The sequence below is a fragment of the Somniosus microcephalus genome, chromosome 34 (genome assembly GCF_052327205.1).
Source record: "Somniosus microcephalus isolate GS21.2 chromosome 34, FLI_Smic_1.0, whole genome shotgun sequence".
Lineage (NCBI taxonomy): Eukaryota > Metazoa > Chordata > Chondrichthyes > Squaliformes > Somniosidae > Somniosus > Somniosus microcephalus.
In genome coordinates, this window is record NC_141020.1 from 8,007,584 (window position 1) to 8,026,018 (window position 18,435).

Sequence of the window (18,435 nt, forward strand, 5' to 3'; positions counted from 1 at the left end):
CTCTACCCCAGTGAGCTGTGGAGGCGGAGTCACTGAATATATTCAAGGCGGAGATTGACAAGATTTTTGAAAAACAGGGGAGTTGAGGGTTAGGGGGAGCGGGCGGGAAAGTGGAGTGGAGGCCAAGATCAGAGCAGGCATGATCTTATTGAACGATGGGGCAGGCTCAAGGGGCCAAATGGCCGACTCCTGCTCCTATTTCTTAGGTACAGCCCGGGTTAGATAGATAGAGAGTGAAGTCTCAACAATGAACCCCAGCCTCTGGAGAGTGCCCCCGACTGCACCCATATGACTTGCCAAGTCCCCACACCTGTGCCACCTCGTGACCTCGGAGTCACAATGCCTACCGAGCGCCCGGTTTCCTGCTGTGGGTCGATGCCCGCGAGCAGATGGGTTGAGATTTCCCCCAACTCATTTCGCCCAGGAGCTTTGTAGAGAACACGCTCGGTCCAGCAGCCCCGGGCTGGAGTTGTGCTCAAGATCTCCAGAATTGAAAGATCAGCGCTGACACACTGCCGGAGAAATCGGTCAGTGCGCGGACTGCGGGCGGAGCCCGTTGGCATCCAGTCGTGACCCCCCGTCTCCAAAGCTCCTGCGATTACAGACACTCCCCGCCTCCTCTCCTCCCATGGATTGCACTGAGCACAGAAGACACTGCAAGTTCCTGCATTATTATTATTTTAATAATCGTACAAAGCATTAAAAACATTTTTAAAAACACTCAACGACACTTTCTGGCCCCTAGCTGTGCATCCAGGTTAGCGGAATGGAAGTGAAGTGAATCTGGACGCGGAGAGAGAGTTCACCAGATGAAATGTAAACCCAATGATAGCAAAATACTGCGGATGCTGGAAATCCGAAATAACAGAAAACGCTGGAAAAACTCAGCAGGCCAGGCAACATCCGTGGAGAGAGAAACAGTTAACGTTTCAGGTCTGGGACCCTTCGTTCTGACAAAAGGTTTTCGACCTGAACCGTTGACTCTGTTTCTCTCTCCTCGATGCTGCCTGGCCTGCTGAGTGTTTCCAGCATTTTCTGTTGTTGTTTCTAGTCTGATTATATTCAGCTTTTAAAAAAAAAAAGCACTTGAGAAGTTCATGGTTTGCGCCACCAGTCTCGCGCCTGCCTTGAGCGGAGGTGAAGGAGCAGGCGGGCAGCGCGAGCGATCAGCCTCCTCCCGAGGGGGGGGGGAACCGCTGAGGCAGAGAATCACGAGGCAAGATTGAGACCGCGCGGCTCGCGAATCGGATCCCATCTAGGCACTTTCCCGCAAAAGGTCCGTCTCCGTCTTGATCGACGAGCGACCGGTCGAGTTCAGAGAGCGCCCGTTCGTGCCGAAGACGTGGTTTGGGGGGGGGGGGGTCGTCTATTCCGCTGCGGGCGCCCGAGGACCAAGGAGATGGGCATCGGCGTCACAAGTCGACTCCCGAGCGGATTGAGGGGGAAGAGAGGGCGGTGGGTGGTGAAATATTTAATCTCTCACCGGGACACCTCAAATATTATTCGGAGAAGCATCAGACGCCCGCCGTCGCTCTGGCACCAGGGAGACGCGATGCTTTCGTTCGGGAGGCTTCCAGGAGGAACACGCGGACAGTCATGAGTAGAGGGGGACCGAACGTGGGAGGGGGGACGGTGGGTCAGTGATCGTCGCTCTTGCCGGAATGCACAGAGCCGATGACAGTCGGGAGAAAGGAGCAATTGCTGGATGATTTATGGTCGCATTTTCTCTCGGTGACCGACCTGCATCAGCAGGGGGGGTGGGGAGGGGGGGGCGATGGGGGTCAGCACTGTGGTCGGACAGCCCCGGGCGGTGGTGCCAGGCGCTCGGCGGCCTGGGTACCCCGCTGCTGTGTAATGCAGCCGTCAGTCGGTACACGGAGAATGCCCCTCGCTCCTACACCACGGGCCTCACTCTCGGAAACAGCTGCAAAGAGAGAGAGCAACGTGTAAACAGAACGTCCATTCCAAAGAACGCGCGGTTCTACCGCTCCTTTCTCAACCTCAGGACACCCCAAAGCCCTTTACAGCCAATCAAGTGCTTTGTGAAGAGTTGCAATGTGAGGAAACTCGGCAGCCAATTGGCGCACAGCAAGACCCCACAAACAGCAACCAGATCATCTGCTCTGACGAAAGGTCATCGACCTGAAACGTTATCGGTGTTTCTCTCGCCACAGATGCTGCCTGACCTGCTGAGCATTTCCAGCATTTGCTGCCTTTGTTTCAGATTTCCAGCATCCGCAGTATTTTGCTGTTGTAATCTGTTTTTTTAGTGATGTTGATTTAGGGATAAATATTGGCCCCAGGACACCGGGGAGAACTCCCCCCTGCTGCTCTTCGCAATAGTGGCCCGTGGGATCTTTTACGTCCACCTGAGAGAGCAGACGGGGCCTCGGTTTAACGTCACATCCGAGAGACGGCACCTCCGACAGTGTGGCACACTCTCAGTACTGGACTGGGAGCGTCAGCCTAGAGTTTTGTGCTCAAGTCTCTGGAGTGGGGACTTGAACCCACGACCTTCTGACTCAGAGGCGAGAGAGAGTGCTGCCCACTGAGCCACAGCTGACACCTGAAATTTTGGCGAGTTCGAGTGTGCCAGTCGTGTGAGAATACCTCCCACAAAAAAAAACTCAGTGGGTATACAAGTCCCCCCCCACTCCCCCGCAGAGCGGTACTGAGGCTCACAGACCAGCAGGGCACTAGGTTCCACCTCTGGATCTGCGCCCTCAGCCTGGGCAGCAGGTGGAAGCTGCTACACGCTCCTCGTGGCTCTCCAGTGCCACCTGCTGGAAGGTGCAGGCCTTGGGGAAAAGGAATGGGCTTGGCCCGCGACGCCTCGCATAGCCGAATTGCTGAATTCAAAAAAATATCGGAACTAAGCACTTACTCCAAGGAAATTGTAGGGCACGTAGCCCTCTCGGCCGTAGAGCGACGCCCACCACCAGCTGCTCTCCTCCGTGTCCCCTCGCCGCAGGATGGTTATTGTTTCGCCTTCACGGAAGGACAGCTCGTCGCTGTTCTCCGCCTCGTAATCCCACAGCGCATACACGACCGCGTTGTTCAACATCCCCGCCTGCTGCTCCGCACCTGGGAGGGGAGGAAGGAAGAGAGATACTGAGGGGCTGATGGGAGGGAGGGAGGGAGGGAGGTGGGAAGGAGGGAGTGAGGAAGAGAGATACTGAGTGCGCGACGGGGAGGGAGGAGGGAGATACTGAGGGGGTGACGGGAGGGAGGGTGACAGGAGGGAGGGAGATACTGAGGGGGTGACGGGAGATGGAGGGAGGGAGCGAGAAAGCACAGAAAAGGAAAGTACAGAAAGCGTGTGCGCAAGAGGAGGAAAGAAAGAGGGGGAGACAGGCCATAGAATGAGCGGAGAGAATGTACGAGCGGAGACAGGTGGAGTGTGAAAGGAGAGTGCGCGTTTCGCAAGGAGGGAAGAGAACGAACGAGAAAGGAGTGGGAGCGGGTGTGAACTGGAGGTTCGTACAGGAGAAAAAGGAATGCGAGGGCAGAGACTGCAAAGGGGGGGGGAAGAGACGGGGGACGGAAGAAAGGAGGGAGAAAGTTCACACAAGAGGAGAGAGCAACAAACAGGACAGAGAGAGAGATCATGAAAACAGAGGGGGGAGAGACAGAGAGAGAGAGAGAAAGGAGCGAGACGGGAGAGAGGGAGCTGGCGGTGTGGGTCTGGGGCGTCCACTTACTGAACAGAAACCGCGCGCACTCCTCGTAGCCGTCCAAGTAACGGTCGCATTTCTCGGCGGCCGTGTCGCCGTCGCTCAAGGTCATGGCGAAGACGGCGGCTCCTTTCCTCACCAGGAAGGTGCAGATCGGCAGGTCATTGCAGGACGCCGCGCAGTGCAGGGGGGTCCTAACCGCACAAAAACACACCGTCAGCTCAACACAGCGATGGCACCCACTCGCCGGTCAGCTTAAATTGTAAACCCCTCCCTCACACCATTCCTTCCCTTCCTCTCCCTTCCCCTCTCCCTTTATTGGGGCAGCAGGAGCGAACAACTGGTCCTTCATCACGTGCGAGCCTGATCAACGAGCGTTGGCATGGCTATTTGACTGCGAGAGGCATCACAGCTGGGCAACCTCCAAAACCGGCCCACGTGCGCGCTGCCTGGGAGGGGCCAGTGGGTAATGAGCCGGAGCAGGAACCCTGGCCGATGTCCCCGCCGCGTCCTCTCCAGCGCAGGAAAGCTGAGGCGCAATCTTAGTCCCTCCGCCAAACGACCAACTCACTACAGGCTGAGGATTAAACTTGGGACCTACTGCGCTCCTCCAACTCTGGCCTCTTGCGCATCCTCCGATTTCCATCGCTCCACCACTGGCGGCCGTGCCTTCAGCTGCCTGGGCCCTAAGCTCTGGAATTCCCTCCCTAAACCTCTCCGCCTCTCTCTCCTCCTTTAAGACGCTCCTTAAAACCGACCTCTTTGACCAAGCTTTTGGTCACCTGGCCCAATATCTCCTTATGTGGTCCAGTTCTGACGAAGGGTCCCAGACCGCAAACGTTAACTCTGTTTCTCTCTCCACGGATGCTGCCTGGCCTGCTGAGTATTTCCAGCATTTTCTGTTATTTCAGTGTTGAACTGTTGTCTGATAATCGGCCTTGGGGCGTACTACTTTAAAAGGCGCTATGTAAATGAAAGTTGTTGTTGCTGCTCGGTTTGGCAGAGTTCTGCACTAGGGAATTAATTCACCCGTCTACCCCATGGGGGCGCTATTTGCACGGCGCGGAAACCATTTTTAAAAACTAACCATCCGTAGCTGTCGGGCGCATTGACGTTGACTCCGAAGTTGACGAGGAACTCGACGACTTTGTAATGGCCTCCGCACACCGCGTTGTGGAGTCCCGTGATGCCCTCGGCGTTGGACTGGCTCGGGTCGCTCATCTGGGAAGGGACAAAAGGAGCGCAAGGTCAGCGGGTTCACCGGGCGAGCGGCCGGAAGGGCAGACTCCAATCCACCCGGCCCCCCCCCCCAAAAACAATAGCCTATCGGTCAGTCTCCACCCCGCACCTACTGGAGGGGGTCAGACCCCTTCCTGACCCCCCCACTGCTGCTCCCGCACTCCCCAATACAGCCAGCAGGGGGCAGTTATAGCTCACATAAGAGGGGCCCCCCTAGTGGAAGGAGGATTTAATTACAGGTTCCGTGTAAGCAGGCCATTCGGCCCCTCGAGCCTGTTCCGCCATTCTATTAGATCATGGCTGATCTGCATCTTAACTCCATTTACCTGCCTTGGTTCCTGGGTAGCACTCTTGCTTTCTGTGTCAGGGACTTGAGCACAAAAATCTAGGCTGACGCTCTCAGTGCAGTGCTGAGGGAGGTGCCGTCTTTCAGATGAGACGTTAAACCAAGGCCCCGTCTGCGCTCTCAGGTGGACGTAAAAGATCCCACAGCCACTATTTCGAAGAGGAGCAGGGGGAGTTCTCCCCGGTGTCCTGGGGCAATATTTATCCCTCAATCAACATCACAAAGAGATTATCTGGTCATTATAACATTGCTGTTTGTGGGAGCTTGCTGTGCAATTGTCTGCCGCGTTTCCCACATTACAACAGTGACTACACTCCAAAAGTACTTCATTGGCTGTAAAGCGCTTTGAGACGTCCGGTGGTCGTGAAAGGCGCCATAGAAATGCAAGTCTTTTTAGTTATAGCTCACATAAGGGGACCCCTAGTGGAAGGAGGATTTAATTACAGGTCCGTGTAAGCAGGCCATTCGGCCCCTCGAGCCTGTTCCACCATTGAACTGGATCGTGGCTGGTCTGTATCTCAACTCCATTTACCCGCCTTGGTTCCGTAACCCCCAATAACCGTGCTTAAAAAAACATCCATCAATTTCAGTGTTGACATTTTCAAACGAATGCCGATGATTTGGAACGCGTTGCCTGATCGGGCGGCGGAAACAGATTCAATAGTAGCCTTCAAACGGGAACTGGAAAAACACTTGCAGGAGGTGAGAAAAAATGGCAGTGATTTAGGGAACGATCGGGGGAATGGGACTAACCCTTCGAAAGAGACTTGATGGGCTGCACGGCCTCAGCATAGAATGATTGAAATTTACAGCATGGGAGGAGGCCATTCGGCCCATCGTGTTCGCGCCAGCCGACAAAGAGCTCTCCAGCCTAATCCCACTTCCCAGCTCTCGGTCCGTAGCCCTGTGGGTTACAACACTTCAAGTGCATATCCAAGTTGTAGCGGTTCGTGTAGATCGCCACTAAATAAGAGAGTTTGACTTCGACGAACTATAAATAAGTTGTTTATTTACAGGAACAGGCTAATTACAGCAGGTAAGATGGCTGACTAGGAGCACCGTGGTGTAGGTCTTGTCCCAGCGGGGACTCCACGAGGACAGAGTTCGCAGTCCTGTGGGGAGCGTGATGACGTCATCGCATTTGTGTTGCGGCGTCATCACGTTGTTCGCGTTTCCCGCGCTTAGGGAGTCACGTGATGCGCGTTGTTGCGTCGCTGGCCGTTGAGGCCGATGTCGGGAGGCCGGGCTGTGCCGGTGCTTGCCGCGGGAGCGGAAGATCGTGTCGCTCCCGTCGGCTGGCCGTTGAGGCCGAAGACGCTAGACCGGGCTGTGCCGGCGCACGCACATCACGTCGTACATGACGTGACATCAGCGCGCTAGGGCGCGTCTTAAAGGGGCAATGGCCCCAACAGGTAAGTTAAAAGGGCAACGGCCCCAAAAGGTAAGTTAAACATACAGTAAGATAAGTTAAAGGGAATTATGTGTCTCAATGTAAGGGACAACCAGTGGTACCACCACAAAGTCCTTTTTAAATGCGGTGAGGGTCTCTGCCTCGACCACCCTTTCAGGCAGTGAGTTCCAGACCCCCACCACCCTCTGGGTGAAAAAAGATCTCCTCAACTCCCCTCTAAACCTCCGACCAATTACTTTAACTCTATGCCCCCTGGTTATTGACCCTTCTGCTAAGGGAAATGGGTCCCTCCTATCCACTCTATCCAGGCCCCTCAATTTTATACACCTCAATCAAGTCTCCCCTCGGCCTCCTCTGTTCCAAAGAAAACAACCCCCAGCCGATCCAATCTTTCCTCAAAGCTAAAATTCCCCAGCCCAGGCAACATCTTCGTAAATCTCCTCTGTCCCCTCTCTAGTGCAATCACATCCTTCCTGTAATGTGGTGACCAGAACTGCACGTAGTATTCTAGCTGAGGCCTAACTAGTGTTTTATACAGTTCGAGCATAACCTCCTTGCTCTTATATTCTATGCCTCGGCTAATAAAGGAAAGTATCCCGTATGCCATCTTAACCACCTTATCTACCTGTCCTGCTACCTTCGGGGATCGCCAAGGTCCCTCTGAACGTCTCAGTGTCCTACCATTTATAGTATATTCCCTTGCCTTCTGTGCTGTATGATTCCAAGATAATAGTTTGCTTCACAGAGGGTGGGGAATATGTGGTTCAGGGAGACGGTGAACTCCGGGCAGTGTTTTGCCAAATTCAAGAGGAAGCTGCTTGGACTTCTGCTGAGCGGCCAGTGACGGTGACCCACAGTGACCCCGCCAGGCACTCGCGAGAACTGCAGCAAAAAGAAATAAACGAGGACTTGCATTGCTATAGCGCCTTTCACGACCACCGGACGTCCCGAAGCGTTTCACAGCCAATGAAGTACTTTTTTTTTTGTTGAAGTGCGGTCACTGTTGTAATGTGGGAAACGCGGCAGCCAATTTGCGCACAGCAAGCTCCCACAAACAGCAATGCGATAAATGACCAGATCAGCTGTTTTAGCGATGTTGATTGAGGGATAAATATTGGCCCCAGGACACTGGGGAGAACTCCCCCCTGCTCTTCTTCGAAATAGTGGCCGTGGGATCTTTTACGTCCACCTGAGAGAGCAGACGGGGCCTCGGTTTAACGTCTCATCTGAAAGGCGGCACCTCCGACAGTGCGGCACTCCCTCAGTACTGGCACGGGGAGAGTCAGCCTGGATTTTTGTGCTCAAGTCTCTGGCGTTGGACCCGAACCCACGACCTTCTGACTCCGAGGCGAGAGAGAGTGCCTCCCACTGAGCCACTGGCGAGAGAGGAACTTCCTCCAGCGGCTGCAGTTATCCCAAGCGCCTGGTGGGGTCAGTGTGGAGCTATTGAACCCCCCGAGCCCAGTGGGTGAGAGATTTTACATAAATAATCACCGATTTCCTCTTAAAAATACTTCCGGGAGGGGGGGTCGAAAGTGGAGATGGCAGAACGGCGACCGGCGAATTTACCTCGTATACGACCCGCTCCAATATATCCAGCTCCCCGAGCAGCGCAGAGTCCAGTAAAAGCACCAACGGGTCCAAGCGAGCCCTCGTCTTCTTGCTCGACCCAGGCCAGCCGTCTCGCTTGAGGATTGAGCGCTTCAACTGGAAAGGGCCGGAGAGAAGGACATGTCAGCACAGACTCTCCCTCCGGCGGCGGCGGTGTCACCGTGTAGGTGGCACGCACGGGGTTAAACACCAACAAGCACAAGTGTTCTAAATAACACGCTTCACAGTCCTGGTTCGTCCATCCAATAATAGTCCCACACAGGTTGTGGGGGGGGGGGGGGGATTAGTGAAAACAATCAGATTGTTACAGATCAGTCTTGGGAATTGAACACTTTAATATCAGGTACCCAGTCCCATCAAACACTCCCAGGGCAGGTACAGCACGGGTTAGATACAGAGTAAAGCTCCCTCTACACTGTCCCATCAAACACTCCCAGGGCAGGTACAGCACGGGTTAGATACAGAGTAAAGCTCCCTCTACACTGTCCCATCAAACACTCCCAGGGCAGGTACAGCACGGGTTAGATACAGAGTAAAGCTCCATCTACACTGTCCCATCAAACACTCCCAGGGCAGGTACAGCATGAGCTAGATACAGAGTAAAGCTCCCTCTACACTGTTCCATCAAACACTCCCAGGGCAGGTACAGCACGAGCTAGATACAGAGTAAAGCTCCCTCTCCTGGCAACATGCCTCAGTCCCCACCTCGGAACATTGTCCGCTGCTGCAGCAGGGCGGCATTCCCGATCCTCGGGCCTCCCAGAATTTGGCGCTGAATCAGGGTCGTGCCCGATCGGAGCTGGGCTGGGCCGGGCCTGGGGCAAGCCCATTTCACATGAAACTGCGTCAAACAGCAAAGGAGGGGAGGGGGCAGCCAGCCAAGTCCTCAATCTCTGGCGACGTGCGAGCGGGACAGAAGCACGGATTTGCCGGCCCATGTTATGCAGGTGACCCCCACACGGGCGGAGGTCGTGACTGCGGCTCAACTTACGGGCAGCGTGGGCGCGGAGGTCAGAGATTCCACAACCGGGGTCAGAAGGACGGGAGTGAAGTCCGAGTCTGATTCGGGCGAGATCTGCAGGGAAGCGGAGACTGGGGAGGAGGACCCGCCGTCCTCGGCCAGCCTCTTCTGGGTGGCGCGGGTGAAGAGCTGGGTCAGCTGCTGGTACATTCTGGTGCCTTTGTGCTTGGGGAGTGGCTGGCCCGCCGGCTGGTCGATGGAGGTCCGCTTCTTCAGGGCGCGCGGGATGGCGGCTCGGATTCGCAGCAGCTCCTCCATGTCCTGGATGGCCTCGGTGTCGGGCAAGGAGATGGGCTGGAGCCGGGTGGGGCTGAGGGGCCGGGGGACGCTCTCGGGGCCCTCGAGGTCCGTCGCCTCGCCGGTCCGAAAGATGCTGGCGAGCTCCTGCTCCACCTCACCCGTCTCCGCCGGGGGAAGCAGGGGGCACCTGGCATCCGAAGGCAGGGGCGAGGAATTGGACACCCGCCTGCTGACTGCAAGAGGAGAGAGAAAACACCACACGCTTTAAACCACAATATTAACAGAGCTCCAAACCCAACCCCAAATCAGCAGCCTAATTTACATCTCCTCTCCTGAAGGCGCTAACTCGCCCCAAGCCCCGTTCGCCCATCACCCCCTGACCCACACTGGCTCCCGGTCCAGCAACGCCTCGATTTGAAAATCCTCATCCTTGTTCTCAAATCCCTCCGTGGCCCTCGCCCCCTCCTCCCTAATCTCAGTGACCTCCTCCAGCCCCGCAAACCCTCCGAGATCTCGGCGCGCCTCCAACTCTGGCCTCTTGAGCCTCCTCCCGATTTCCATCGCTCCACCATTGGCGGCCGTGCCTTCAGCTGTCTGGACCCCAAGCTCTGGAATTCCCTCCCTAAACCTCTCCGCCTCTCTCCTCCTTAAAACCAACCTCTTTGACCAAGCTTTTGGTCCCAATATCGCCTTAAAACATCCCAAGGCGCTTCACAGGAGCGTTATCGAACAAAATTTGACACCGAGCCACATAAGGAGATATTAGGGCAGGTGACCAAAAGCTTGGTGAAAGAGGTAGGTTTTAAGGGGCGTCTTAAAGGAGGAGAGAGGTGTAGAGGGGTGAATTGAGGCCCTGTATACCTGGTCACGTTAAAAATCCCTGGCACTGTCCCAAGACGAACAGAGTTCTCACCTGGTGTCCTACCCGACATTCCTCCTTCAACCAACCCCACCGAGGACAGATCAACAGATGACTCACCTCATTGATGTTCGCGGGACAATCCCTTGCACAGATTGGCCGTGTTTGCCCGCATATGAACAGTGACTACACGTCAAAAGTATTTCAACGTGTGCAAAGCACTTTCAGACGTCCCATGGAAGTGAAAGGTGCTGTAGAAACGTGGCGCAGCGGGCAGCACCCTCGCGCCTCGGAGTCAGAAGGTCGTGGGTTCAAGTCCCACTCCAGAGACTTGGACACAAAAATCCAAGCTGACGCGCCCAGTGCAGTACTGAGGGAGTGCCACACTGTCGGCGGTGCCGTCTTTCGGATGAGACGTTAAACCGAGGCCCTGTCTGCTCTCAGGTGGATGTAAAATCCCACGGCCACTATTTCGAAGAAGAGCAGGGGGGAGTTCTCCCCGGTGTCCTGGGGCCAATATTTATCCCTCAACCAACATCACTAAAAGACTGGATGATCTGGTCATTACCACATTGCTGTTTGTGGGAGCTTGCTGTGTGCAAATTGGCTGCTGCATTTCCCACATTACAACAGTGACCACACTTCAAAAAAAGTACTTCATTGGCTGTAAAGCGCTTTGGGACGTTAGTTGGTCGTGAAAGGTGCTAAAGAAATGCAAGTCTTTTCCCCCAAAAAGTCGCTTCTGTGGCTCAGTAAACAACACGATCTCATCACGCACACACACGGCCCGCCCCAGCCACCCACACACACAACACACCCCGCCGCGGAGCCTCACCGTCCGGTGCCTGTTGGGGATGAGAGTATCTCCTCGTGGCGGGCACAGCGGAGTGTGCCGGTGGGGGCCTGGCGTGGGCCGGCAGCCTTCCTCGGCCGCCGACGATCGCGGGTCTGATCAGGACCGAGAGCGGCAGCACGTTCCTGCGCTCCTTGATGGGAGAGGCCCGCGGGCTGCCCGGCGCGACGCCGTACCGGGCCGGAAGCGGAGAGGGCCAGGACCAGGGGGCTTGCGGTGAGCCGGGGATGCCGGGTCGCTTCTGCTTCGGGAGGGTAGCGTCGTGTCTCCTGGGGGACAGGTTGGGGTCCTGGAAGCTCCTGGGGAGGGTCCCGTATATTTGAACTGAATCGTACCTCTTGTTTTGCCCTCCTGCAGCCTAGACAGAGAGAGAGAGAGAGATACCAAACAAAATTAATTCCCCCTCTCATCTATCACAGCCTCCCTCGACTCACTACAATTGTTGCTTCTTCCCCAAACGTACCTCTCCTGGGATTTAAGATCATTGGCAAAAAAGCCGTGAGGGTGAGGGGGCGATGAGGATTTATTTATTTATTTATTTTTAATGCAGGGAGTTACGATGATCTGGAACGCGCTGCCTGAAAGGGCGGTGGAAACAGATTCAAAAGGGAAAATGGGACAAATACTTGAAAAGGAAAAATTTGCAGGGCTACGGGGAAAAGAGCCGGGGGAGGGGGAGTGGGACTAATTGGAGAACTCTTCCAAAGAGCCGGCACAGGCACGATGGACGAAACGGCCTCCTCCTGTGCTGCAAGATCCTGCGATTCAGTCGCAGCTGAAGGCCGGAGGGTTTGAGGCAGGCAGCCAGCAGTTGCCAAAGCTGATTCACAGCTCCGTCATCACACAGAAATCACACAGAAACCCCACAGTGCAGATAGAGGCCATTTCGGCCCTTCGAGCCTGCACCGACACATATCCCACCCGATCCCCGTAACCCCTACACCAACACATATCCCACCCTATCCCCGTAACCCCACGTATTTAATCCCCCTAACACTAAGGGTCAATTTATCATAGCCAATCAACCTAACCCACATATCTTTGGACTGTGGGAGGAAACCGGAGCACCCGGAGAAAACCCACGCAAACACGGGGAGAATGTGCAAACTCCACACAGACAGTCACCCGAGGCCGGATTCGAACCCGGGTCCCTGGCGCTGTGAGGCAACAGTGCTAACCACTATGCCACCGTGCTGCTGAGGTGTGACTCTCTCGTCTCTCGGTCTCCTTTGTTCGACGGCATTCACACACAATAAACATCTCTCAGGTCTTGTCTTCTTTAATCCTGGGATTAGAAAAGTCGACAGCCACTATATGCAGCACCACCCAAGTGCTGGAGATGAGGCGTTTCTGAAAGGGGTGTGGATCTAACTGTAGGCTTTCAGCACTTGGGTATTAGGTGCAGCTCACAGATCAGCCAGCGGCTCAGTGGGTAGCGCAAACTCGCCTCGGAGTCAGAAGGTCATGGGTTCAAGTCCCACTCCAGAGACTTGAGCACAAAAATCTAGGCCGACACTCCCAGTGCAGTACTGAGGGAGTGCCGCACTGTCTGAGGTGCCGTCTTTCGGATGAGACGTTAAACCGAGGCCCCGTCTTCCCTCTCAGGTGGACATAAAAGATCCCACGGGCACTATTTCGAAGAGGAGCAGGGGGGAGTTCTCCCCGGTGTCCTGGGGCCAATATTTATCCCTCAATCAACATCACTAAAAACAGATTATCTGGTCATTGTCACATTGCTGTTTGTGGGAGCTTGCTGTGTGTAAATCGGCTGCCGCATTTCCTACATTACAACAGTGACCACACTTCAAAAAGTGCTTCATTGGCTGTAAAGCACTTTGAGACGTCCTGAGGGGGTGAAAGGCGCTATAGAAATGCAAGTCTTTCTTTTACTTTTAAATAATGTGCGCTATGAGAATTGTACGTTATGTATCTAACCCGCCCATAGTTGGAATTCAAAAAAGTGAAGTTACACAGCAGTTGTAGAGCTCTGGTCAAAACCCTATCGGGAGTACAGGAAACTTTGGTTTTTCCGGAGGTTGTATGTCCGGAAACCTCATCTAACGGCAGAAATCAGCAGCCGTTTTGGTTAGGTTTTTTTTCTTCTCTTAGCATTCTTTTAACAGTCAGGCTCTGGAAAGCATCTCTGTAGCTTAGCAACAGCTTCAGAAACGCTTCCAAGGTACGGGCCGAGTGTTTACAAGCTGTTGCTAAGCAACAGTGTTTGTTGTCAGATACGGAGATGAAAACCTCCATATCCTTCAACATTAGCGCTGGTCTATCTGGAAGTTTTGATAGATTGGCAGCAGCTCGGTCCCGTCGGTGCCGGATATCGCGAAGTTTCCTGTAACTGGGTTCAGTTCAGGGCCCCGCACCTCAGGAAGGTTATCTCGGCCTTGGAGGGGGGTGCAGCCCAGATTCACCAGAATGATACCGGGGCTAAAAGGGTTAAACTATAAGGAGAGACTGGGCTTGTATTTCCCCCCCCCCCCCTCCCCCCGAGTTCAGTAGAGGGGTGATCTGATCGAGGCCTTTAAAATGATTACGGGATTCGATAGGGCAGATGCAGAGAAACTATTTCCTCTGGTGGGGGAAAGAGTCCAGAACAAAGGGGGCATCACCTTAAAAGAAGAGCCAGGCCGCTCAGGGGTGATGTCAGGAAGGGTAGTGGATATCTGGAACGTTGGGTCAAGTGAAATTTTCAAGACAAGATTTTTGTTGAGTAACATAAGGATATCAAGGGACATGGAGCAAAGGCAGGTAAGGTCATGATCTACTTGAATGGTGGAATAGGCTTGAGGGGCCGAATGATCCAGTTAACCAACCGTACAATGCCACAACAGCCAGTGTCTTGCGGTGGCCACCAGATTTGGACAGGTTGGGTGATTGGGCAGAAACATGGCAGATGCAATATAATGTGGATAAATGTAAGGTTATCCACTTTGGTGGCAAAAACAGGAAGGCAGATTATTATCTAAATGGCAATAGATTGGGAGAAGGGGGAGTGCAACGAGACCTGGGTGTCCTTGTGCACCAGTCGCTGAAGGTAAGCATGCAGGTGCAGCAGGCGGTTAAGAAGGCAAATGGTATGTTGGCCTTCATAGCGAGAGGGTTTGAGTACAGGAGCAAGGATGTCTTGCTGCAGTTGTACAGGGCCTTGGTGAGACCGCACCTTGAGTATTGTGTGCAGTTTTGGTCGCCTTATCCGAGGAAGGATGTTCTTGCCATGGAGAGAGTGCAGTGAAGATTCACCAGGCTGATACCTGGGATGGCAGGAATGGCGTATGAGGAGAGATTGGGTCGATTGGGCTTATACTCGCTGGAGTTTAGAAGAATGAGAGGTGATCTCATTGAAACTTATAAAATTCTGACAGGACTGGACAGACTAGATGCAGGAAGGGTGTTCCCGATGGTCGGGGAGTCCAGAACCAGGGGACACAGTCTAAGGATAAAGGGTAGGCCATTTAGGACAGAGATGAGGAGGAATTTCTTCACCCAGAGAGTGGTGAACCTGTGGAATTCTCTACCACAGAAGGCGGTGGAGGCCAATTCATTAAATATATTCAAGAAGGAGTTGGATATATTTAAGGCTAAAGGGATCAAGGGATATGGGGAGAAAGCAGGAACTGGGCACTGAATTTGGGTGATCAGCCATGATCTCATTGAATGGCGGAGCAGGCTCGAGGGGCCGAATGGACTATTCCTGCTCCTATCTTCTATGTAAGTACAGCGGGATTCCGACCAAGGCTTACCTTGTTTGGTAAAACTGCTAAATCGAGGTCCGTCTGTCGCCAGCTGCCTCCTTGCATGGCTGCATTCCAGTTCGGGTCACGCTCTGAAGTAAAACACAGATACAAATACAATTAGATTGTCCCTCCTCAGGCTCCCCTCAGCAGCCTGGGAATCAAGACAGCCTCAGCAGCAGGTTGGACAAGCCTCCAGTTATCAGCCTCCCTCAGCAGTTTGCATTCAGAGGCCAAAGGCTTGCGTTTCCCCCAAGTTCCTTCAGCGGTTTGGGGGAGGGAGGGAGTCAGAGGCCCTCGGGGGCCCTGTCTTTAGGCTTCCTTGGCAACCTGTGGCCAGCGAACACTGGATGTCTCTGTTGTGTGCTGAAGAGGTAGGGTGCAGTAAAGATGTCAATGGGCCTTTCACTTGACCCAACTTTAGAGAGAGTTCCAGATTTCCACTACCCTTCGTCTGAAGAAGTGCGGCCCGACATCACTCCTAAATGGCCGAGCTCTAATTTTTAAGGAGGAGGCCATTCAGCCCTTCGAATCTGTTCTGCCATCCAATTAGACCATGGCCGACCTGTATCTTAACTCCATCTACCCGCCTTGGTTCTTAATACCCTTGTCCAACAAAACTCTATCACTCAACTTTGATTATTTTAATTGACCCCCAGCCTCAATAGCTTTTTAGGGGAGAGGGCTCCAGATTTCCACTACCCTTTGTGTGAAGAAGTGCTTCCTGACATCACCCCTGAACGGCCTAACTCTACACATCCTCTTACTTTCTAATCAGGAGTCACTGGATAGTGATCAGGAACAGAAATAGCCCTTGCTGGATTGCCCCCGTCCTTAACCCAGGGTCCTGAAGTCGAGCGTGGCACCCAAGACCCCAATATCCTGGTCTGAGAGCCCCCCCAGTACCCCACCTGGTGATGCAGTCGCCCATTGAGCCACTGGGTAAGTTTCTGCAATTCAAGCCCAAGTCTTTTTCTCAACTAAGGTACCAGGGTTGACTTGGAGAAGCCGGGATTGTTCTTAGAAGTAAAGGGAATTAAGGGTTACGGGGAGCGGGCAGGAATTTGGACATGAGTCTAGGTTCGGATCGGTCATGGCCCTGTGGGTAGCGGAGCGGGCCCAGGGGCCGTGTAGCCTGATCCTGCTCCTATTTCGTGTGTCTAATTCTGTTAGATTCAGGAGATGGTTCTGTGATAGTGGATTGGCGGTTAGGATCAGATCAGCCATGATCTTATTGAATGGCGGAGCAGGCTCGAGGGGCCGATTGGCCTACTCCTGCTCCTATTTCTTATGTTCTTATGCTCCTTAGAGCAGAGGTGGTGAAGGGGAGATTTAAGAGGTGTTCAAAATGATGAGGGGTAGAATAGACAGGGAGAAACTGTTTCCAGTGGCAGGAGGGTCAGTAACCAGAGGACACAGATTTAAGATAATCGGCAAAAGAACCAAAGGGGGAGATGAGGAGAATTTTTTTTTTTTTTTTTTTTTTTTTTTTTTTTTTAATTAAACGCAGCGAGTTATGATCTGGAACGCGCTGCCTGAAAGGGCGGCGGAAGCAGATTCAATAGTAACTTTCAAAAGGGAATTGGATAAATACTTATAAAAGAAACATTTGCAGGGCTGTGGGGAAAGAGCTGGGGGAGTGGGACTAATTGGAGAGCTCTTTCAAAGAACCGGCACAGGCACGATGGGCCGAATGGCCTCCTTCTGTGCTGCATCACTCTATGAATTTAAGTTTTCAAATCCATGTTAATAGACAATTAACAAACTGCTGCCCGGAGACAAGACGTACTGTTTTCGTAGCTGGGGGTCTGCGAAGGTTTCTTCTCGTACGCGACGTCCAAGTCGGCCTCGGCCCACACACTGGCCGCTTTCTTTTTCTTCAAACTGTCACCTGCGGGAAATGAATGACGATTTTTAACCCACAAATCTTTTACCCGACTTCAGTGTCAGCGCCGCCGCGGATTCGTCTCAGCGGGAACGTACACAGCGCAGACGGCAACTCTGTACAGTTACACAGCCCGTGACCCTTACCCTGCTGAATAAACAGCAACTCTGTACAGTTACACAGCGAGTGACCCTTACCCTGCTGAATAAACAGCAACTCTGTACAGTTACACAGCCCGTGACCCTTACCCTGCTGAATAAACAGCAACTCTGTACAGTTACACAGCGAGTGACCCTTACCCTGCTGAATAAACAGCAACTCTGTACAGTTACACAGCCCGTGACCCTTACCCCCTGCTGAATAAACAGCAACTCTGTACAGTTACACAGCCCGTGACCCTTACCCTGCTGAATAAACAGCAACTCTGTACAGTTACACAGTGAGTGACCCTTACCCTGCTGAATAAACAGCGACTCTGTACAGTTACACAGTGAGTGACCCTTACCCTGCTGGATAAACAGCGACTGTACAGTTAGCGAGTGATCCTTACCCTGCTGAATAAACAGCGACTCTGTACAGTTACACAGCCTGTGACCCTTACCCTGCTGAATAAGCAGTGACTCTGTACAGTTAGTGAGTGACTCTTACCCTGCTGAATAAACAGCAACTCTGTCCAGTTACACAGCGAGTGACCCTTACCCTGCTGAATAAACAGTGACTCTGTACAGTTAGCGAGTGACCCTTACTTTGACTGGGGATGGAACTTGTAACCTTACCGATCTATACGACTCAGAACCGCACAGGCTGCTGCATTCACGCACTGAGCCATTGGTCAGATTTTGGGGGTGGGGCGGGTGGGACAAAGAGGGGGACGAGCCGATACCTTATTTTACACCGTTTGAGCTCCTCATCACAGTCAAGGTAACACATCTTCACCTGCATTGGCGTTGAGCGCTCCACGATCACGCAGCTTCAGTCCTCCTCCCGGCGAACCATCCTCTGCTTCGAGAGAGAGCCTGGTATGCTCGGGGACCCACGAGCACGGAGAGAGGAGCGGCTGAACGTTCTCACGCGGACTGATTCCGGGAAATGGATCTGTTGGATAGCAGGGTCCTGTGTAGCGTGACGGGGGACCAGACATCATCGGGCGGGGAGAGGGGGCGCGATCCGGCTGAGCGCGCTGGTTCGGCGGTGAATAAAACAGTGGGGGTCCAGACATCATCGGGCGGGGAGAGGGGACACGTTCTGGCTGAGCGTGCTGCTCCTCATGTCGGTAAAGTACTGTGGGGTCAATCGGGTCAAAACTGTAGGGCGAGGGAGGCCGGTGGGGTGGCAACAGTGGCATGTAGGTTTGGGGCGGTTGCGGGGACTGGCTTCGATCCACACTGATGACGGGCAATAGCTTGTCGTATTTACTCTGCGATTCAGACTTGCTCGAGCCGTACGTGCTGGGCGTGGTCGGCGACCCATCGTTTCCATAGGTCTGAAATTTAAAAAGAAAACACAGAACTTAAAACAAGAGTTCTGATGGAAGGTCGTTGACCTTGAGCACATAA

The 18,435-nt window shown here is 53.6% G+C and overlaps 1 protein-coding gene across 1 annotated transcript in view; it reads right to left on the reverse strand.

Annotated features, from left to right (window-relative positions):
• Positions 1-665: 665 nt before the first annotated feature.
• ppp1r13l (protein phosphatase 1, regulatory subunit 13 like) overlaps positions 666-18,435 on the reverse strand; it is a 48,203-nt gene continuing 30,433 nt past the window's right edge. Inside the window, exons 4-13 of the mRNA XM_085973322.1 lie at positions 17,816-18,362; positions 16,784-16,885; positions 15,004-15,086; positions 11,237-11,612; positions 9,273-9,775; positions 8,240-8,377; positions 4,762-4,895; positions 3,702-3,868; positions 2,885-3,084; positions 666-1,924 (exon numbers count right to left, since the gene is read on the reverse strand). Coding sequence (XP_085829448.1) covers positions 1,895-1,924; positions 2,885-3,084; positions 3,702-3,868; positions 4,762-4,895; positions 8,240-8,377; positions 9,273-9,775; positions 11,237-11,612; positions 15,004-15,086; positions 16,784-16,885; positions 17,816-18,362 — 2,280 coding nt within the window. The 3' untranslated portion in view covers positions 666-1,894. The remainder of the gene's footprint in view (positions 1,925-2,884; positions 3,085-3,701; positions 3,869-4,761; positions 4,896-8,239; positions 8,378-9,272; positions 9,776-11,236; positions 11,613-15,003; positions 15,087-16,783; positions 16,886-17,815; positions 18,363-18,435) is intronic.